The sequence below is a fragment of the Bufo gargarizans genome, chromosome 1 (assembly GCF_014858855.1).
Source record: "Bufo gargarizans isolate SCDJY-AF-19 chromosome 1, ASM1485885v1, whole genome shotgun sequence".
NCBI lineage: Eukaryota > Metazoa > Chordata > Amphibia > Anura > Bufonidae > Bufo > Bufo gargarizans.
Window position 1 is genome coordinate 570,864,811 of NC_058080.1, and position 23,570 is coordinate 570,888,380.

Here is a 23,570-nt window from a genome sequence, read left to right on the forward strand (position 1 = left end):
CCATGCATACCAGGGAAACTGTCTCAGCCTCAAGTTATGCAGCAGTCTCTTATGCTGTTTGAAGACTCCGCTGGCAGGGTTTCCCAAGGGCATCCACCTAGCCCTTCCCCAGCGGTGAAAGACATAGAATGCACTGACGCACAACCACTTATGTTTCCTGATGATGAGGACATGGGAATACCACCTCAGCATGTCTCTGATGATGACGAAACACAGGTGCCAACTGCTGCGTCTTTCTGCAGTGTGCAGACTGAACAGGAGGTCAGGGATCAAGACTGGGTGGAAGACGATGCAGGGGACGATGAGGTCCTAGACCCCACATGGAATGAAGGTCGTGCCACTGACTTTCACAGTTCGGAGGAAGAGGCAGTGGTGAGACCGAGCCAACAGCGTAGCAAAAGAGGGAGCAGTGGGCAAAAGCAGAACACCCGCCGCCAAGAGACTCCGCCTGCTACTGACCGCCGCCATCTGGGACCGAGCACCCCAAAGGCAGCTTCAAGGAGTTCCCTGGCATGGCACTTCTTCAAACAATGTGCTGACGACAAGACCCGAGTGGTTTGCACGCTGTGCCATCAGAGCCTGAAGCGAGGCATTAACGTTCTGAACCTGAGCACAACCTGCATGACCAGGCACCTGCATGCAAAGCATGAACTGCAGTGGAGTAAACACCTTAAAACCAAGGAAGTCACTCAGGCTCCCCCTGCTACCTCTTCTGCTGCTGCCGCCTCGGCCTATTCTGCTGCTGCCGCCTCGGCCTCTTCCTCCGCCTCTGGAGGAACGTTGGCACCTGCCGCCCAGCAAACAGGGGATGTACCACCAACACCACCACCACCACCTCCGTCACCAAGCGTCTCAACCATGTCACACGCCAGCGTTCAGCTCTCCATCTCACAAACATTTGATAGAAAGCGTAAATTCCCACCTAGCCACCCTCGATCCCTGGCCCTGAATGCCAGCATTTCTAAACTACTGGCCTATGAAATGCTGTCATTTAGGCTGGTGGACACAGACAGCTTCAAACAGCTCATGTCGCTTGCTGTCCCACAGTATGTTGTTCCCAGCCGGCACTACTTCTCCAAGAGAGCCGTGCCTTCCCTGCACAACCAAGTATCCGATAAAATCAAGTGTGCACTGCGCAACGCCATCTGTGGCAAGGTCCACCTAACCACAGATACGTGGACCAGTAAGCACGGCCAGGGACGCTATATCTCCCTAACTGCACACTGGGTAAATGTAGTGGCAGCTGGGCCCCAGGCGGAGAGCTGTTTGGCGCACGTCCTTCCGCCGCCAAGGATCGCAGGGCAACATTCTTTGCCTCCTGTTGCCACCTCCTCCTTCTCGGCTTCCTCCTCCTCTTCTTCCACCTGCTCATCCAGTCAGCCACACACCTTCACCACCAACTTCAGCACAGCCCGGGGTAAACGTCAGCAGGCCATTCTGAAACTCATATGTTTGGGGGACAGGCCCCACACCGCACAGGAGTTGTGGCGGGGTATAGAACAACAGACCGACGAGTGGTTGCTGCCGGTGAGCCTCAAGCCCGGCCTGGTGGTGTGTGATAATGGGCGAAATCTCGTTGCAGCTCTGGGACTAGCCAATTTGACGCACATCCCTTGCTTGGCGCATGTGCTGAATTTGGTGGTGCAGAAGTTCATTCACAACTACCCCGACATGTCAGAGCTGCTGCATAAAGTGCGGGCCGTCTGTTCGCGCTTCCGGCGTTCACATCCTGCTGCTGCTCGCCTGTCTGCGCTACAGCGTAACTTCGGCCTTCCCGCTCACCGCCTCATATGCGACGTGCCCACCAGGTGGAACTCCACCTTGCACATGCTGGACAGACTGTGCGAGCAGCAGCAGGCCATAGTGGAGTTTCAGCTGCAGCACGCACGGGTCAGTCGCACTACAGAACAGCACCACTTCACCACCAATGACTGGGCCTCCATGCGAGACCTGTGTGCCCTGTTGCGCTGTTTCGAGTACTCCACCAACATGGCCAGTGGCGATGACACCGTTATCAGCGTTACAATACCACTTCTATGTCTCCTTGAGAAAACACTTAGGGCGATGATGGAAGAGGAGGTGGCCCAGGAGGAGGAGGAGGAGGAGGAAGAGGGGTCATTTTTAGCACTTTCAGGCCAGTCTCTTCGAAGTGACTCAGAGGGAGGTTTTTGGCAACAGCAGAGGCCAGGTACAAATGTGGCCAGCCAGGGCCCACTACTGGAGGACGAGGAGGACGAGGATGAGGAGGAGGTGGAGGAGGATGAGGATGAAGCATGGTCACAGCGGGGTGGCACCCAACGCAGCTCGGGTCCATCACTGGTGCGTGGCTGGGGGGAAAGGCAGGACGATGACGATACGCCTCCCACAGAGGACAGCTTGTCCTTAACCCTGGGCAGCCTGGCACACATGAGCGACTACATGCTGCAGTGCCTGCGCAACGACAGCAGAGTTGCCCACATTTTAACCTGTGCGGACTACTGGGTTGCCACCCTGCTGGATCCACGCTACAAAGACAATGTGCCCACCTTACTTCCTGCACTGGAGCGTGATAGGAAGATGCGCGAGTACAAGCGCACGTTGGTAGACGCGCTACTGAGAGCATTCCCAAATGTCACAGGGGAACAAGTGGAAGCCCAAGGCCAAGGCAGAGGAGGAGCAAGAGGTCGCCAAGGCAGCTGTGTCACGGCCAGCTCCTCTGAGGGCAGGGTTAGCATGGCAGAGATGTGGAAAACTTTTGTCAACACGCCACAGCTAACTGCACCACCACCTGATACGCAACGTGTTAGCAGGAGGCAACATTTCACTAACATGGTGGAACAGTACGTGTGCACACCCCTCCACGTACTGACTGATGGTTCGGCCCCATTCAACTTCTGGGTCTCTAAATTGTCCACGTGGCCAGAGCTAGCCTTTTATGCCTTGGAGGTGCTGGCCTGCCCGGCAGCCAGCGTTTTGTCTGAACGTGTATTCAGCACGGCAGGGGGCGTCATTACAGACAAACGCAGCCGCCTGTCTACAGCCAATGTGGACAAGCTGACGTTCATAAAAATGAACCAGGCATGGATCCCACAGGACCTGTCCGTCCCTTGTCCAGATTAGACATTAACTACCTCCCCATAACCATATATTATTGGACTCCAGGGCACTTCCTCATTCAATCCTATTTTTATTTTCATTTTACCATTATATTGCGAGGCTACCCAAAGTTGAATGAACCTCTCCTCTGCCTGTGTGCTAGGCCTAAATATATGCCAATGGACTGTTGCAGTGGTGGGTGACGTGAAGCCTCATTCTCTGCTATGACATGCAGACTAATTCTCTGCTGACATGAAGACAGATTCTCTGTTACGGGACCTCCCTCCTCTGCCTGGGTGCTGGGCCTAAATATATGCCAATGGACTGTTGCAGTGGTGGGTGACGTGAAGCCTGATTCTCTGCTATGACATGCAGACTAATTCTCTGCTGACATGAAGACAGATTCTCTGTTACGGGACCTCTCTCCTCTGCCTGTGTGTGTGCTGGGCCTAAATATATGCCAATGGACTGTTGCAGTGGTGGCTGACGTGAAGCCTCATTCTCTGCTATGACATGCAGACTAATTCTCTGCTGACATGAAGCCAGATTGTCTGTTACGGGACCTCTCTCCTCTGCCTGTGTGTGTGCTGGGCCTAAATATATGCCAATGGACTGTTGCAGTGGTGGCTGACGTGAAGCCTCATTCTCTGCTATGACATGCAGACTGATTCTCTGCTGACATGAAGCCAGATTGTCTGTTACGGGACCTCCCTCCTCTGCCTGGGTGCTGGGCCTAAATATATGCCAATGGACTGTTGCAGTGGTGGCTGACGTGAAGCCTCATTCTCTGCTATGACATGCAGACTAATTCTCTGCTGACATGAAGACAGATTCTCTGTTACGGGACCTTCCTCCTCTGCCTGGGTGCTGGGCCTAAATATATGCCAATGGACTGTTGCAGTGGTGGCTGACGTGAAGCCTCATTCTCTGCTATGACATGCAGACTAATTCTCTGCTGACATGAAGCCAGATTGTCTGTTACGGGACCTCTCTCCTCTGCCTGTGTGTGTGCTGGGCCTAAATATATGCCAATGGACTGTTGCAGTGGTGGCTGACGTGAAGCCTCATTCTCTGCTATGACATGCAGACTGATTCTCTGCTGACATGAAGCCAGATCGTCTGTTACGGGACCTCTCTGCTCTGCCTGTGTGCTAGGCCTAAATATATGCCAATGGACTGTTGCAGTGGTGGGTGACGTGAAGCCTCATTCTCTGCTATGACATGCAGACTGATTCTCTGCTGTCATGAAGCCAGATTGTCTGTTACGGGACCTCTCTGCTCTGCCTGTGTGCTAGGCCTAAATATATGCCAATGGACTGTTGCAGTGGTGGGTGACGTGAAGCCTCATTCTCTGCTATGACATGCAGACTGATTCTCTGCTGACATGAAGCCAGATTGTCTGTTACGGGACCTCTCTCCTCTGCCTGGGTGCTGGGCCTAAATTTATGACAATGGACTGTTGCAGTGGTGGCTGACGTGAAGCCTGATTCTCTGCTATGACATGCAGACTGATTCTCTGCTGACATGAAGCCAGATCCTCTGTTACGGGACCTCTCTCCTCTGCCTGTGTGTGTGCTGGGCCTAAATATATGCCAATGGACTGTTGCAGTGGTGGCTGACGTGAAGCCTCATTCTCTGCTATGACATGCAGACTGATTCTCTGCTGACATGAAGCCAGATTCTCTGTTACGGGACCTCTCTCCTCTGCCTGTGTGTGTGCTGGGCCTAAATATATGCCAATGGACTGTTGCAGTGGTGGCTGACGTGAAGCCTCATTCTCTGCTATGACATGCAGACTGATTCTCTGCTGACATGAAGCCAAATTCTCTGTTACGGGACCTCTCTCCTCTGCCTGTGTGTGTGCTGGGCCTAAATATATGCCAATGGACTGTTGCAGTGGTGGCTGACGTGAAGCCTCATTCTCTGCTATGACATGCAGACTAATTCTCTGCTGACATGAAGACAGATTCTCTGTTACGGGACCTCCCTCCTCTGCCTGGGTGCTGGGCCTAAATATATGCCAATGGACTGTTGCAGTGGTGGCTGACGTGAAGCCTCATTCTCTGCTATGACATGCAGACTAATTCTCTGCTGACATGAAGACAGATTCTCTGTTACGGGACCTCTCTCCTCTGCCTGGGTGCCGGGGCCTAAATATCTGAGAATGGACTGTTCCAGTGGTGGGTGACGGGAAGCCAGATTCTCTGCTATGGAACCTCTCTCCAATTGATTTTGGTTAATTTTTATTTATTTAATTTTTATTTTAATTCATTTCCCTATCCACATTTGTTTGCAGGGGATTTACCTACATGTTGCTGCCTTTTGCAGCCCTCTAGCTCTTTCCTGGGCTGTTTTACAGCCTTTTTAGTGCCGAAAAGTTCGGGTCCCCATTGACTTCAATGGGGTTCGGGTTCGGGACGAAGTTCGGATCGGGTTCGGATCCCGAACCCGAACATTTCCGGGATGTTCGGCCGAACTTCTCGAACCCGAACATCCAGGTGTTCGCTCAACTCTACTCAGGAGTAAAAGAGAAGCCCAATGTGATTTACACAGCTAGTGCTGACAACTGTACAGGCTCTGGGGTGAATTAATAAATGGAACCCCAATAAGTGACCCCGTTTTAGAAACTCTTCCCTTGAGGTATTTAGAGGGTGGGGTGAGGATTTTGACACCAAAGGTATTTGCAAAAATGAATGTGCAGCAGTCCGTGCTAAATTAAAGTTGCAATTTTTCAACAGATATGGCATTTAGGTACCCAATATGCTGTGCCCAACACATGAGACTCACACCATACTTCTTGAATTGATAGGCACATTCTACTGGGAACAGAAATGCCATAAATGTGGATGTAAGCTGCTGTATGGGCATATCGCAGAGCTCAGAAGGGGTGTGCAGATTTGTCTTTTGGAGAGCAGATTTTGCTGGAATGGTTTTCGGGTGCTACATCACATTTGCATAGACCCTGAGGTACGTTGCTTTGAAAAAGCATTCATATCCCTTGAACTTTTTCACATATTTTTTACACTCCCAAACTTAAATGTATTTTAGAGGGATTTTATGTGATAGATTAATGTAAAGTAGCAAGTATGTTTGAAGTGAAAAGAAAATGATACATGGTTTTCAAAATGTTTAATAAATGAAAAGCTGAAAAGTGTGACATACATTTGTATTCAGCCCCTGAGTCAATACTTTGCAGGACCACCTTTCATTTCAATTACAGCTGCAGATGTGCAAAGCTATTTCTCCACCAGCTTTGAACATCTAAAGGCTGAAATGTTTGTCCATTCTTCTTTCCAAAATAGTTCAAACGCTGTCAAATTGGATGGAGAGCGCCTGTGAACAGCAATTTTAAAGTCTTGCCGCAGATTCTCAATGGGATTCTCAATGGGATTTAGTCTTTACTTTGACTGGGCCATTCTAACACATGAATATGCTTTGATCTAAATTCTAAACCATCCCATTGTAGCTCTGGATGTATGCTTAGTCCTTCTGAAAGGTAAACTTCCACCTGCGTTTTTTGCAGCCCCTACCAAGTTTTCCTCCAGTATTGCCCTGTATTTAGCTCCATCCATCTTCCTATCAACTCTGTCAAACTTAATAGTTTCTGATCTTTAACCAGTTTCCAATCACCCATAGACTATAAATGTCTGGCTGGTTGGGACATATCTCTGCACTGACATTTCTGCTGTACATTCTGTTGGGGGCTGTATTCCACCCTGTAACTGGGGCTAATATGTTAACCCCATGTACAGCAGAAGTCAGCAATACATTTTTTTAAATTTATTTTAAATGTTCCCCAAAGGTCTTATGTTACCTTATGCTGGCACAAAGTATAAAATTATATATATATATATATATTTAGATACACATATATATCCTTGTGAGGCGAGGTGACCAAAAAATGGCTGTTCTGGCATAGTTTTTTTATGGTGTTCCCCTCACTGGGTAGGTCATTAGAGATGTCGCGAACATAAAATTTCCTCAAATGTTCGCGAACGGGCGAAACGAGCAAACCACCATAGACTTCAATAGGCAGACGAATTTTAAATCCCACAGTGACTCTTTCTGGCCACAATAGTGATGGAAAAGTTGTTTCAAGGGGACTAACACCTGGACTGTGGCATGCCAGAGGGGGATCCATGGCAAAACTCCCATGGAAAATTACATAGTTGACGCAGAGTCGGGTTTTAATCCATGAAGGGCATAAATCATCTAACATTCCTAAATTGTTTGGAATAACGTGCTTTAAAACATCAGGTATGATTTTGTATCGATCAGGTAGTGTAAGGGTTGTCAATAGTTGACACACTCATGACATAAATTTTATTCCTCTATGCGTCAATCTTGGTGTAGTGATGACTGTGCTCGTGCGCACGTTTGGGAGATTGCAGGCGATGGTGGTTTTTCAAAGCCTATGGTTGTGCTAAGGTAGTTCAGTGACAGTTAAGTGACCCAGAAAACAATGATTCTGCAGTGTGGGCCCATTGTTGGCCTAGTAGGCTTTAATGATCACCTTAGATGATCACAAAGAAAATTAATGTTTTTTCTATGCAAAATTATCCAGCCGATCGCTTTTGGTCTGTTCACAATGAAGCAACGACCTTATCATCTGGGGTGTGCCAACATTTCCATTGCCAACACACTCATAGAGGTGATCTCTTCATTGTGATACGCAAGGCCCTTCACCACAACAAGGTAACAATCTCGAAGGGGAATTTACACATGTATGTGCCTTTTTTTTTGTTTTGTTTTTGCAGCCACAGTGCAGCACCAGAGGCCAGAAAAATTAGGCATGTACACATGCCTGAAAAATTAGGTATTGTTGCAGCCGCTGCTGTAAATTTATGTTTTCCAGGCAGAAAGTGCACTAAAACATTGCGGCTTAAACCCTAGTTGGTGGCGGAGAAGTCATCCGGCATGCAGAGATAAAATACAGCAGCGTGTGGACACAAATGTATCGCCCACTGTCAGTCCCTTTGGGATCCATGCCTCATTCATCTTAATAAAGGTGAGGTAATCTAGACTTTTTTGACCTAGGCGACTTCTCTTCTCAGTGACAATACTTCCTGCTGCACTGAAGGTCCTTTCTGACAGGACACTTGAAGCGGGGCAGGCCAGAAGTTCCATCGCAAATTGGGATAGCTCAGGCCACAGGTCAAGCCTGCACACCCAGTAGTCAAGGGGTTCATCACTCCTCAGAGTGTCGATATCTGCAGTTAAGGCAAGGTAGTCTGCTACCTGTCGGTCGAGTCGCTCTCTGAGGGTGGACCCCGAAGGTCTGTGGCGATGCGTAGGACTTAAAAAGCTCCGCATGTCCTCCATCAACAACACATCTGTAAAGCTTCCTGTCCTTGCCGGCGTGGTCGTGGTAGGAGGAGGATTACTTTCACCTCTTCCCGTTAGATTCCCGTTGTGCTGTGACATCACCCGTATACGCTGTGTAAAGCATACTTTTTAACTTGTTTTGGAACTGCTGCATCTATTCCGACTTCCGGTAATTCGGTAACATTTCAGCCACTTTCTGCTTATACCAGGGATCTAGTAGCGTGGCCACCCAGTACAGGTCGTTCTCCTTCAGCCTTTTTATACGAGAGTCCCTCAACAGGCACGACAGCATGAAAGACCCCATTTGCACAAGGTTGGATGCCGAGCTACTCATGTCCCGTTCCTCGTCTTTACTGATCTTACTGAAGGTCTGTTCTTCCCCCCAGCCATGTACAACACCACGGGTACCAGATTGGTGACAACGAGCACCCTGGGATGCCTGCTGTGGTTGGTCTTCCTCCTCCTCAAAGCCACATTCCTCCTCTGACTCCTCTTCCTCAGACTGCTCTTCCAGCGTTGCCGCAGGTCCAGCAAACTATGCTGATAAGGCTGTTTCTGGTAGTGATGGTGACCACAACTCTTCCTCTTCATGCTCATCTACGGCCTGATCCAGCACTCTTAGCAGGGCATGCTCCAGGAAGAAAACAAATGGGATGATGTCGCTGATGGTGCCTTCAGTGCGACTGACTAGGTTTGTCACCTCCTCAAAAGGACGCATGAGCCTACAGGCATTGCGCATGAGCGTCCAGTAACGTGGCAAAAAAATACCCAGCTCCGCAGAGGCTGTCCTGGCACCCCGGTCATACAAATACTCGTTGACGGCTTTTTCTTGTTGGAGCAGGCGGTCGAACATTTGTAGTGTTGAATTCCAACGTGTGGGGCTGTCGCAAATCAAGCACCTCACTGGCATTTTGTTTTGCCACTGAATATCTGAAAAGTGCGCCATGGCCGTGTAGGAATGCCTGAAATGGCCACACACCTTCCTGGCCTGCTTGAGGACGCCCTGTAAGCCTGGGTACTTATGCACAAAGCGTTGTACAATCAGATTCAACACATGTGCCCTGCAAGGCACATGTGTCAACTTGCCCAAATTCAATGCCGCCAACAAATTGCTTCCGTTGTCACACACCACTTTACCGATCTCCAGTTGGAGTCATCCACTGATCCACCTGTGCGTTCAGGGCGGACAGGAGTGTTGGTCCGGTGTGACTCTCTGCTTTCAGGCAAGTCATCCCCAAGACGTCGTGACACTGTCGTATCTGGGATGTGGAATAGCCCCTGGGGAGCTGGGGGGTGCAGTTGATGTGGAGCAAGACACAGCAGCAGAAGAGGACTCAGCCGAGGGGGTTAGCGAAGAGGATGGAGTAGGAGGAGTAGAGGAGGTGGCAGCAGGCCTGCCTGCAAGTCGTGGCGGTGTCACCAACCCCTCTGCAGAGCCACGCATTACATGCTTGGCAGCCGTCAGCAGGTTTACCCAATGCGCAGTGTACGTGATATACCTGACCTGACCTTGCTTTGCAGACCAGGTATCAGTGTTCAGATGGACCCTTGCCCCAACACTGTGTACCAGACATGCCATGACTTCCTTTTCCACAATAGAGTACAGGTTGGGGATTGCCTTTTGTGAAAATAAATTTTGGCCGGGTACCTTCCACTGCGGTGTCCCAATAGCTACAAATTTTTTAAAAGCCTCAGACTCCACCAGCTTGTATGGTAAAAGCTGGCGGGCTAAGAGTTTCGACAAGCCAGCTGTCAGACGCCGGGCAAGGGGGTGACTCTGTGACATTGGCTTCTTACGCTCAAACATTTCCTTGACAGACACCTGACTGTGGGCAGATGAGCAGGAACTGCTCAAGGCGAGAAGGGGAGTGCCGGATGGTTAAGAGGGGGCAAGGAGGAAAGCAGTGGTTGATGTGGCTGAAGATGCTGGACCAGGAGGAGGATGGTGGCTTTGAGTTTGTGTGCTGCTTGTACTCGTCATCATGTGTTGATCCCATAGGCATTTGTGATGTGAGATCATGTGCCTTCGCAAAGCAGTTGTACCTAGGTGGGTGTTGGACTTCCCACAACTTAGTTTCTTTTGGCACAGGTTGCAAATGGCATTGCTGTTATCAAAGGCAGACACACAAAAAAAATGCCACACTGCTGAGTTTTGCAATGACGGTATTCTGGTGGTGGCAACAGCATGCGTTGATTGGCGTGCTCTCTGGCTGACCTTGGGTGCCGATACATGCTGTCTGACTGTGACACTAGCTCCTTGCGACGACCTCCCCATGCTTCCAACTTGTCTCCTCCTCTTCTCTGTCTCCCCATCTTTTCCCCTGTTCTTCTTCTCTTCGAGCTGGCACCCACATGTCATCCACGGACACATCGTCATCATCAACCGCTTCACTTGTATCTGACAACTCAGCAAAGGAAGCAGCAGCGGGTACAACATCATCATCATCACATCGTACGTCCATGTGTGTAATGCTGCCTGACAGACATATCCCTGTTATCTACATCCTCTGGCAATAATGGTTGCGCATCACTCATTTCTTCCAACTGATGTGTAAATAACTCCTCTGACAGATCAAGTGAAGCAGCTGTGGTGCTAGTGTTGGTGGTGGCGGCAGGCGGGCGAGTGGTAACTTGAGAGGTGCCCGAAACTGAGCTGGAGGAGGATAGTGCGTCAAGGTTCCGAGCGGAAGCTGTAGAAGATTGGGTGTCCTGTGTTAGCCAGTCAACTATGTCCTCAGAACTTTTCGAGTTCAGGGTACGTGGCCTCTGAACACTGGGCTTTATTCTAGGGCCAAAGGAAATCACAGCACAACAACCACGACGGCCCCTGTGGGGTGGCCTGCCTCTGCCTGTCATTTTTTTCCCGATTAGTTGTACTATGCGTGCAAACTACTGTGACACCAGCTATGAGTGGTGGCACTGGGCACTGGCAATAGTGGGCACAGTACACGCTGTAGGCCTGACACACACGCTTGCAGGCAACTGCAATTATATTACAGTGAAAAAATTATTATTATTTTTTTTTTATGTAATCTACTGTGACACCAGATATGAGTGGTGCAACTGGGCACTGGAAGTAGTGGGCACAGTACACGCTGTAGGCCTGACACACACGCTTGCAAGCAACTGCAATTATATTACAGTGAAAAAAGTGTTGTTTTTTTTAAAATGGAATCTACTGTGACACCAGATATGAGTGGTGGCATTGGGCACTGGCAGTAGTGGGCACAGTACACTGCCACTTCTGTGAGAAGGTCTGTTAGATGTTCTTCTCTACCTGCATGAAGTTCGTTTTGGTTTCACTTTGTTATCTCCTTTCCTTCTCCCAGCTGTCACCTATTTACACGAATTGTCTCCCTTTATATTCCCTCCCATACTGCCTCACTTTGCGGTTTATACTTCTTCTTGGATTGTGTTCACTGCTGGATGCTGCTTCTGCTGATTCCTCAGATAAGTCTGTTTCCTTTATTTGTGTTTCCTTGCTGGCTTCATTCTATGTGACCCTGACTCCGTCTGTATTAAGTGCAGGGAGCCGGTGGTCGTGACCCCTCACTATTATAGGGTTTTCAGGTGTCACATAGTATGAGGTACGTGGACATGCAATCGTCTACCATAAAGACCTTTGCATGGGCATAGTAGTCAGGGAGAGCTCTAGTGGTTTTATAGGGCTCACCCATATGCTCCTTAGTTTGGGATCAAGCCAGTCGGATGTTTATTTATAAGTTCCAGCTTTCTGCAACACCATCCGTGACAGCAAGCTACTGTGACACCAGATATGAGTGGTGGCACTGGGCACTGGCAGTAGTGGGCACAGTACACGCTGTAGGCCTGACACACACGCTTGCAGGCAACTGCAATTATATTACAGTGAAAAAAATATATATTTTTTAAATGCAAGCTACTGTGACACCAGATATGAGTGTCGGCATTGGGCACTGGCAGTAGTGGGCACAGTATACGCTGTGGGCCTGACACACACGCTGGCAGGCAACTGGAATTAGATTACAGAGAAACAAAAAAAAAAGCAGACTGATGTACTAGCCCTAAAAAGGGCTTTTTGGGGTGCTGTCCTTACAGCATATCAGATGAGTCTTTCAGGACTGGAGTGGACACTGAATACACTGGCCTAGCTATGGATTTCCCTATAAATCAGCAGCAGCTGCACTGTCCCTGCTCTCACTAACACTGCAGCTTCCAAATGAATCTAAGATGGATGCTGTCCTTGCTTTTTGCTAGGAGGTGGGAGGCTCTGGGAGAGAGGATATGCTGCAGATTGGCTGGAATGTGTCTGCTGACTGTGAGATACAGGGTCAAAGTTTGTTCAATGATGACAAATAGGGGGTGGACCGAACATTGCATATGTTGGCCCGCCGCGGCGAACCCGAACAAGCGATGTTCATCGGGAACTGTTCGCCGGCGAATAGTTCGGGACATCTCTATATGTCATGTGATATTTTTATACAGCCTATATATATATATATATATATATATATATATATATAGTACAGACCAAAAGTTTGGACACACCTTCTCATTCAAAGAGTTTTCTTTATTTTCATGACTATGAAAATTGTAGATTCACACTGAAGGCCTCAAAACTATGAATTAACACATGTGGATTTATATACAGAACAAAAAAGTGTGAAACAACTGAAAATATGTCATATTCTAGGTTCTTCAAAGTAGCCACCTTTTGCTTTGATTACTGCTTTGCACGCTCTTGGCATTCTCTTGATGAGCTTCAGTCACCTGAAATGGTTTTCACTTCACAGGTGTGCCCTGTCAGGTTTAATAAGTGGGATTTCTTGCCTTATAAATGGGGTTGGGACCATCAGTTGCGTTGTGGAGAAGTCAGGTGGATACACAGCTGATAGTCCTACTGAATAGAATTTAGAGTTAGAATTTGTATTATGGCAAGAAAAAAGCAGCTAAGTAAAGAAAAACGAGTGGCCATCATTACTTTAAGAAATGAAGGTCAGTCAGTCCGAAAAATTGGGAAAACTTTGAAAGTGCCCCAAGTGCAGTCACAAAAACCATCAAGCGCTAGAAAGAAACTGGCTCACATGCGGACCGCCCCAGGAAAGGAAGACCAAGAGTCACCTCTGCTGCGGAGGATAAGTTCATCCGAGTTACCAGCCTCAGAAATCGCAGGTTAACAGCAGCTCAGATTAGAGACCAGGTCAATGCCACACAGAGTTCTAGCAGCAGACACATCTCTAGAACAACTGTTAAGAGGAGACTGTGTGAATCAGGCCTTCATGGTAGAATATCTGCTAGGAAACCACTGCTAAGGACAGGCAACAAGCAGAAGAGGCTTGTTTGGGCTAAAGAACACAAGGAATGGACATTAGACCAGTGGAAATCTGTGCTTTGGTCTGATGAGTCCAAATTTGAGATCTTTGGTTCCAACCACCGTGTCTTTGTGCGACGCAGAAAAGGTGAACAGATGGACTCTACATGCCTGGTTCCCACCGTGAAGCATGGAGGAGGAGGTGTGATGGTGTGGGGGTGCTTTGCTGGTGACACTGTTGGGGATTTATTCAAAATTGAAGGCATACTAAACCAGCATGGCTACCACAGCATCTTGCAGCGGCATGCTATTCCATCCGGTTTGCATTTAGTTGGACCATCATTTATTTTTCAACAGGGCAATGACCCCAAACACACCTCCAGGCTGTGTAAGGGCTATTTGACCATGAAGGAGAGTGATGGGGTGCTGCACCAGATGACCTGGCCTCCACAGTCACCGGACCTGAACCCAACCGAGATGGTTTGGGGTGAGCTGGACCGCAGAGTGAAGGCAAAACAAGTGCTAAGCATCTCTGGGAACTCCTTCAAGACTGTTGGAAGACCATTTCAGGTGACTACCTCTTGAAGCTCATCAAGAGAATGCCAAGAGTGTGCAAAGCAGTAATCAAAGCAAAAGGTAGCTACTTTGAAGAACCTAGAATATGACATATTTTCAGTTGTTTCACACTTTTTTGTTATGTATATAATTCCACATGTGTTAATTCATAGTTTTAATGCCTTCAGTGTGAATCAACAATTTTCATAGTCATGAAAATAAGGAAAACTCTTTGAATGAGAAGGTGTGTCCAAACTTTTGGTCTGTACTGTATATATACACAGTCAGGTCCATAAATATTGGGACATCGACACAATTCTAACATTTTTGGCTCTATACACCACCACAATGGATTTGAAATGAAACGAACAAGATGTACTTTAACTGCAGACTGTCAGCTTTAATTTGAGGGTATTTACATCCAAATCAGGTGAACGGTGTAGGAATTACAACAGTTTTCATATGCGCCTTCCACTTCTTAAGGGACCAAAAGTAATTGGCTTCTCAGCTGTTCCATGGCCAGGTGTGTGTTATTCTCTCATTATCCCAATTACAATTAGCAGATAAAAGGTTCATTTCAAGTGTGCTATTCGCATTTGGAATCTGTTGCTGTCAACTGTCAAGATGAGATCCAAAGAGCTGTCACTATCAGTGAAACAAGCCATCATTAGGCTGAAAAAACAAATCCATCAGAGAGATGTCCAATAATAAGGAAACACTTTTTATCATTTTTTAAAGCAGAACTGTAGACAAAATCTGACTCACTGCGTTATGACTAGTTCTGGAACTGAGGGGGAGGTGCGTGACTTCCCTTGTGGTATTTGAATCCCTGTGTCATGCTCCACCCCCTCATGTCCTGTACTATGCATAGTAAAGTGTATGAATTCTGCCTAGAGGGTTCCTTTAACCTACTGTATTTTCACTTAGTTGATAAATGTATCCAAAGCATTGCACTCACCATAACAATCTTTATTTAATCAAGCATGCACATACAGCAAGCACAGGAGGTTGATGCAGATGAGTAGGGCTGCTCTCTTGCTGTATGTGCACTGTATGTGCACTCTGGATTAAATAAAGGAAGATTTTTATGGTGAGTGTCACGCTTTGGATCTCTTTTGTTCCGGACTCACATTGGATTAACACTGTTGCATTGAGTACCACCAAATTATTGTATGTTTTCTCTTATAAAAGGATAGTTCCGGCTATGTGTTTTCTCTTTCATTTTATGGTTGGTAAATATATATTTTTGAACATGAGCCTCAATATGTATGCTCTAGCCATTTGTTTAATAATATACATTGAAAGTATATGTAGATCTGCTGTTTTTCTACACACTTTGTGATCTTGCTAAATATTATCATTTCAACATTAAAATGTGTTGATTGTGCTCAGATTCTAAAATGTGTTGGTAATTGTCAAAAAATAAACTGTGGCATACAGTACAAATCAATTATTTAATCAACAAGATTTCTGATGAAGAATCCCCCTGCCGCTTGATTAACACGGCCCTGTCAATCTTGTGCTTGGGTTGCCGCTCCAAGTAGTGGTGCAATCGCAGAGGCACTGATTCCACTTCTGGAGCAGCGACTACTTCTACCCAGGAGTGTAGAGGCGCATGCACAGTCACTGCTCTGGTAGCAGAATCCAAGACTATCCACTTGTGTGCTACTTGGAACAGTAGCACAAGCGCGAGATTGTCAGGACCAGGCGAGATGTCCAGCGGAGAGAACACCTCGCAGGTGAAGAAATCTTGTTGATGAACAAATCGATTCGTATGAATCTCTACTCGCTCATTTCTACTGTGGCATCCTTAGCATGTATAATTTGTAGGGCAGGAGAAACCAGAAGTAACTAATAATTCACTAAGACAGCAGCAATCCCAAATTTTATCTGTGTTAGACTATTAATAACTAAATAACAAGCAAGGAAACAAATGAATATGCAATAAATATATTGGTGGTTGGTGGTTATACATATCATTGGAAATTCACTTTGCAAACATATAAATTAGTAACACACTTATAGAAGCCATGTTGCAGAAACGTAACAATTGTATGTACAGCATTGTGTTTTCAACTGGTTGAATTTTAAAAACATACAGAAGGGCAAGGTTTATCAATTTATTTTCAGCACGAATGTATTGAAAAAAAAAATCACACATTTTGGCTGAACATCTAAGTTATGAATCCCCTGTGCCACACATACAAACAAGTCTGGTAAAAAGTGGCCGGGGCTTCAATGATGCATCAAATGTCCCTTTGATCAAAGTGTTAAGTCCTTTTAAGTCTATGTCAGGTTTCACCAACATTGAGCACACTTCACAGGGGCACAGATTGGTACACGAATGCACCAATATTCATAAATCTTCCCTATGGTGTTCCCTATTATAAAATGGTAATTTAAAAAATAAATAAAAAAAATGTAATTTTGATTTGTGTATGTAAAAACAAAAAAGTTTATTATTCATTAACACTCAATGCTGTTACTGTTGCATTTTACTTTAAAAGGTCATCTCATCCATTTACAATTCATAAGTCATTCTGAAAAGTACCATCTTCTGTACACCAGTCATGTATTGTCCACTTCTTGGAATTGCCTGGTGGTACTTGTTAACATACTGCACATGTCATGAATAACCATTCCACTATACAAACTTTGAGATCACAGACAGCAATTATCCACAATTATAGACAATAGGAAAATACACCTCAAAAATATGTTATGTAGAATTCCAACAGTTTTCAATAGCTGTAGATCAGAAATCATCAAGCTATTTGAGAGCTCATGTCCAATCCGAGGAACAAATAAATACCAAATGTACATACAAATCCTCACATGTACAAAACTATAGGACTCTTTCATACTGGAATGTAAAACAGAACAAATGAAGCCAAACAAACCAACAAATAAGACCTTTCCTTAAGTGAATATCTGCCCTTGAATCCCCTTTTTTTATCTACATAGGACCACAATTTTGTGATGATTAATTTCTTAAAATATATTAAAAGCAGTTTCATAAAGAGCTCCAATGTCCCTCTATAACAATTTTATTATTAATTATCTGTGGTCTATATCTTTCCCTAGTGTGAGTTACCACTTTTATACAGATAGATTAAAAAATTAATTTGCATAGAATATTGCATCTAAAAATTACATGGTGATAAACGGTGGCGATTTACATGTTTTATTAGGAAAGTACATCTTTTTGACTACTTAACCGATAAGTCAATTTACGGTATATTTGCCCTGGGTCAGTGTTCAGGCCACTGATATATTTCCCTTTAAATAAATGTGTTAAGTTATTGTCTCAAACACAGTTCTCCATCAACATATTATTAGGTAAAATGTACTGGTTCCTCAACTAGTGGTAGAGGAAATTATCCTTGGAAAGGACATGCCATTCCTTCACAAAATCAGCCTTTCTAATCTCTAACTAACTTGCAAAAGTTTCAAAATGTTTCCAACTTCTTAATAGTTTCAGCAGCTGATAAATTGCCAAGCTACCCATTGCACAGATCCCTCTGTATAAGAGCTGACCACCCGACCTGCTTCTCTTGTACACATTGTATCCCCAAAAAAGTTTATAGAACTTTGAGCACTTTTTCTGTTGAGGGATTATTTCCCTAGTTTCACCCCGGGTCATAGCAGGGATTGTTAGATGATCACACACTGCATGAAAGTCAAAGGAACTTTTGAATCCATTCAAGACTTAACAATAAATCTCAATCCACCCTTTCAACAAATTTTTCTGATTAGAGTCAAATTCTTTATGATTTCACATATGACCTAAAAACATTAAAAAACAGAAAAAATACAAGAAATTATCAATAAGAATCATACTGGTTAACCCAGTTCCAGCGTCTAAGTCTTCAGTTTCACTCATAGTCAAAAAGAATTTCCAATGCAGACTGTAGATCCTCTCTTCGATGTTCGCAATGTTACGATGTAGGCTCTTTAAAAAGATGGTGATAAACCTGCTTCTGGATTACAGATCATCAGTGTATATGATACAAGGGCTTGTTTCCTCACACAGTTCCAGATGTACACTGGAGGCAAACCATTTTTTTGGCCCCCCGCAGTTGTAGTTGAGCGTTGTTCTGTAAATGTTCTTGGCATGTTTTGGATAGATGATGGTTGTGCTTTGAAACCTCAGAGGCTTGTTGCGTGGCTCAAAAAGTAGCTGAGATTTATAATTTCTCCACGTGCAGTTTGGGGTGGAGATAATTGTTTCACTGAAAGAAGTGACAGTTGGAATTGGGGCATAAAACACATGATCTCGAAAGTGCTTCTCTGAATCATATTTTATTTCTGAATTGCACCTGGAAATAGAAATTTGAATATAATAAAACCATGTAACAGTGAAATTTTCAAAAAGTCTGAAAAAAATCTGGCATATACAGTATAAGTATGGATTATAACATGGTCCAAACTACATGAGGAAGAAATGTGTCCCTGCTCATAAATAATGAAGTGTGCAGACAGTACCACCCGTGTGCCTTTTCTTGTTCATTGTGAGAACATATAGTGGGAGGGAATTTATCATTTAAGGAATGTTTTGAAATCAAATTCGCAGGAGTCTACATGGTCAAAATGTGGGCCAAATACCATAATTTGGCCCAAATGTATCAAAATCTCACACAATGTTCAATCAGCTGGTGTAGCTTTAAAGGTTATGTACACCTTTGGGGACATTGTATTTACTATTGTATTGTACTCATTTTGAGGTAAAAAATTTTTTTCAATTGCCCTTTCTTAAAAATGTTGAACCTCTTTCTCTGTCCAGCCTAGCAGCAAGCTCTGTATTTTTATCTCACTGATAAGAATGTGACTTAAAAAGTGTTTATAACCTTTTAGTAATTTAGTTTATTAGATGTAGCACAAACTGAAAGCGAAAGTAAGATTCACACAGCTACACAAACAGTTAAAGGGGTTCTCTGGGAATTAAAAAAGTGAAATAAAGAGAGGATGGAACGACTGTGGTAATGGAGACTGCATACAAGTGCTACTGCTCATTATCCACACCTCCACCCTCCTCTCTGTACTTCATGTCTCCTCATTAACTCTATTCTTACAGAAATTCAGCTGAAGATCTTATCAGCTATATTCAGGATCATGATTCCTGATAAGCATAGCAGAGAGGAGGATGAGGCAGCAATTTATCTCAGTGTTGTGAAGTAACTTGTCCTGCTGTTGGTTGATTAGGACAGGTTTTGTGTGTACCAATAGGATGGCGGCCATTTTATTTCTCCTAATGATTGCTCTTCAGACAAAACGAGCCATTATAAAGAATGAAATGTATTTGGGAATACCGGTATATTTATAATAACACAATATTTAAGTATTTTAATTTTCTTAATTCCTGGAGAACCCCTTTAAAGATCAAATGAAAAACTATTTTTACATAGTAGATAGCACTTAAGTGTACCACTTCTATCTTGAGATGTTACTCCACTTTCTACACCACTCCTTTACTGGAGAAAAAAATGAGACTTTTTAAAACACCTCAGGCAATAATACTAGCTCCAATAAGCCATGGACACTTTCTCCCCACTCCTAAACTGGACATAGTGGAGTAAAACTGCAAAATGTCTAAATTTATAGTCAATGATGTTGGCGGGTGTCAGGTAGTGTCCGGCACAGCCAGATCCAGACATCTCCAGCAGGCTGCTCCCTGCCGCAACAGGCTGCTGGAGATGGTAAGGAGTCTGGGTATTTACTGACTGTAAACAAGCCTTAAAGGGGTATTCCATTTGTTCCACAGGATAGGGCATAACTATCAGGTCTGTGGGGGTCCTACCACTGATACCCCAATAGATCATAAGAACAGGGGCCCTGTATCTCCTGAAGCCCCCCTGAAATGAATGGAGTGGCCGGTGGCAGATGCATGTTGCCACTCTATTAATTTCTATGGGAGTTCCAGAGATAACCGAGTACAGAGCTTGGCTATCTCCGGAATTCCCATAGAGATGAATAGAGTGGCCGTATGGATTCCTGACTGGCTGCTCTTTTTGTTTCAGGGGGCTGCAGAGGATACGGGGCACCCATTCTCATGATCTATAGGGGTCTCAGCGGTAAGACCCCCACCGATCTAATAGTTTTCTCCTATCCCATGGATAGGGGATCATTTCTAACAACGGGCATAACCCTTTAACACTAACAGGCCTTCTAAAAGCTATGCACACCTTCAAGGGCAATTTTTTTATGATTGCATTTTACTCATTTTGGGCTAACAAAACATTTTTCAAATGGTCTTTATTAAAAATATTTAGCTGTTCTGTCACAAAGGGTTACCTGTCTAGCTGTATGAATCGTACTTTCACTTTGTGAGAGTCATCTAATAACCATTATCTCTAAATTACTAAAAGGTCATACTTAATATAGCCACTTTAAGGGCTCTTTCACACTTGCGTTGTCCCGATCCGTCGTGTACCCGGATCCGTAACACCGCAAGTGAACTGAAAGCATTTGAATACTGATCAGTCTTCAAAATGCATTCAGTGTTACTATGGCAGCCAGGACGCTATTAAAGTCCTGGTTGCCATAGTAGTAGTGGGGAACTGGGGAGCAGTATATTTACCGCCCGTGCGGCTCCCGGGGCGCTCCAGAATGACGTCAGAGCGCCCCATGCGCATAGATGACGTGATCCATGCGATCACGTCATCCATGCGCATGGGGCGCCCTGATGTCACTCTGAAGCGCCCCGGGAGCCGTATGGATGGTAAGTATACTGCTCCCCGCTCCCCACTAAACTTTACCATGGCAAACAGGACTTTAGCGTCCTGGCAGCCATGGTAACCATTCAGATAAAGCTAAACGTCGGATCCGGTAATGCGCCGAAACGACATTTAGCTTAAGGCCGGATCCGGATTAATGCCTCTCAATGGGCATTAATTCCGGATCCGGCCTTGCGGCAAGTCTTCAGGTTTTTTGGCCGGAGCAAAAAGCGCAGCATGCTGCGGTATTTTCTCCGGCCAAAAAACGTTCCGGTCCTGATCTGAAGACATCCTGATGCATCCTGAACGGATTTCTCTCCATTCAGAATGCATTGGGATAATCCTGATCAGGATTTTTCCGGCATAGAGCCACGATGACGGAACTCTATGCCGGAAAAGAAATATGCAAGTGTGAAAGAGCCCTAAGCCACATATTTAACTTAAGAATTGAGCTATAATGAGTGTTTAGGACATCAGAGATAAAAAGCCGTCAGCTGAGCTGCCTGACGGAAAGAGTATAAATACAGAACCTGATAATAGAGAATCACAAGGCTGTACAGAGAAAAGGGATCAACATTTTTTAAATGAAAAAATGATTTTTAGCTCAAAATGAGTACAATGCAATAATAATGGCCTACTATTGCCTCCCCCCCTTGCCCCTTCCCCCGTCTCTGGATGTTTTGTTCCACGCGATGTGGATATATATATATATATATATATATGTTAGCAGGATGACCCGACTTTGCATGGGTATATTTTAACTATTTCATTTATGTGTGTGAGGTTAAAAGGTATGGACAGTGTTTCCCATAACAGTGACCTCTACAGCACCCCTCCCCCTTAATAGTGACGTCCACAGCTTTACACCCCTTTAACATCTTTGGGACACAGCCTTATTTCACCTTAAGTACCAGACTATTTTTTGGAAATCTGACCAGTGTCATTTTAAGTGGTGATAACTTTAAAACGCTTTGACTTATCCAGGCTATTCTGAGACTGTTTTTTCGTCACATATTGTACTTCATGACACTGGTAAAATTAAGTAAAAAATAATAATTTTTATTTAAAAAAAAGACAAAATTTACCAAATATTTGCAAAAAATTGCAAATTTCCAAGTTTCAATTTCTCTACTTCTATAATACATAGTAATACCTCCAAAAATAGTTAATACTTTACATTCCCCATATGTCTACTTCATGTTTGGATCATTTTGGGAATTATATTTTATTTTTTGGGGATGTTACAAGGCTTAGACGTTTAGAAGCAAAACCGAATTTTTAGGGACCAGTTCAGGTCTGAAGTCACTTTGCGAGGCTTACATAATAGAAACCACCCCAAAATGACCCCATTCTATAAACTACACCCCTCAAGGTATTTAAAACTGATTTTACAAACTTTGTTAACCCTTTAGGTGTTCCACAAGAATTAATGGAAAATAGAGATACAATTTAAAAATTTCACTTTATTGGCAGATTTTCCATTTTAATATTTTTTTTCCAGTTACAAAGGAAGGGTTAACAGCCAAACCAAACTCAATATTTATGGCCCTGATTCTCTAGTTTACAGAAACACCCCATATGTGGCCGTAAACCGCTGTACGGGCACATGGCAGGGCGCAGAAGGAAAGGAATGCCATACAGATATTGGAAGGCAGTTTTTGCTGGACAGTTTTTTTTGACACCATGTCCCATTTGAAGCCCCCCTGATGCACCCCTAGAGTAGAAACTCCAAAAAAGTGACCCCATCTAAGAAAATACACCCCTCAAGGTATTTAAAACTGATTTTACAAACGTCGTTAACCCTTTAGGTGTTCCACAAGAATTAATGGAATACAGAGATACAATTTCAAAATTGCACTTTTTTGGCAGATTTTCCATTTTAATATTTTTTTTACTGTTACAAAGCAAGGGTTAACAGCCAAAAAAACCTCAATATTTATGGCCCTATTTCTGTAGTGCACAGAAACACCCCATATGTGGTAGAGCGCAGAAGAAAAGGAATGCCATATGGTTTTTGGAAGGCAGATTTTGCTGGACTGTTATTTTTTACACTATGTCCCATTTGAAGCCTCCCTGATGCAACCCTAGAGTAGAAACTCCATAAAAGTGACCCCATCTAAGAAACTACACTCCTCAAGGTATTCAAAACTAATTTTACAAATGTTTTTAACCCTTTAGGTGTTCCACAAGAGTTATTTGCAAATGGAGATGAAATTACAGAATTTAAATTTTTGGGCAAATTTTCCATTTTAATCCATTTTTCCCAGTAACAAAGCAAGAGTTAACAGCCAAACAAAACTCTATATTTATTGCCCGCATTCTGTAGTTTACAGAAACACCTCATATGTGGTCATAAACTGCTGTACGGGCACACGGTGGGGCGCAGAAGGAAAGGAATGTCATACGGTTTTTAGAAGGCCGATTTTGCTGGACTGTTTTTTTTTGACACCATGTCCCATTTGAAGCCCCCCTGATGCACCCCTAGAGTAGAAACTCCAAAAAAGTGGTCCCATTTTAGAAACTATGGGATAGGGTGACAGTATTTTTGGTATTAGTTTAAGGTACATATGATTTTTGGTTGCTCTATATTACACTTTTTGTGAGGCAAGGTA

The 23,570-nt window shown here is 44.6% G+C and overlaps 1 protein-coding gene across 1 annotated transcript in view; it reads right to left on the bottom strand.

Annotated features, from left to right (window-relative positions):
- Positions 1 to 17,859: 17,859 nt before the first annotated feature.
- The window catches only part of RFLNA (refilin A), a 55,074-nt gene continuing 49,363 nt past the window's right edge, over positions 17,860 to 23,570 (bottom strand). The window contains exon 4 of the mRNA XM_044290185.1: positions 17,860 to 18,564. Coding sequence (XP_044146120.1) covers positions 18,231 to 18,564 — 334 coding nt within the window. The 3' untranslated portion in view covers positions 17,860 to 18,230. The remainder of the gene's footprint in view (positions 18,565 to 23,570) is intronic.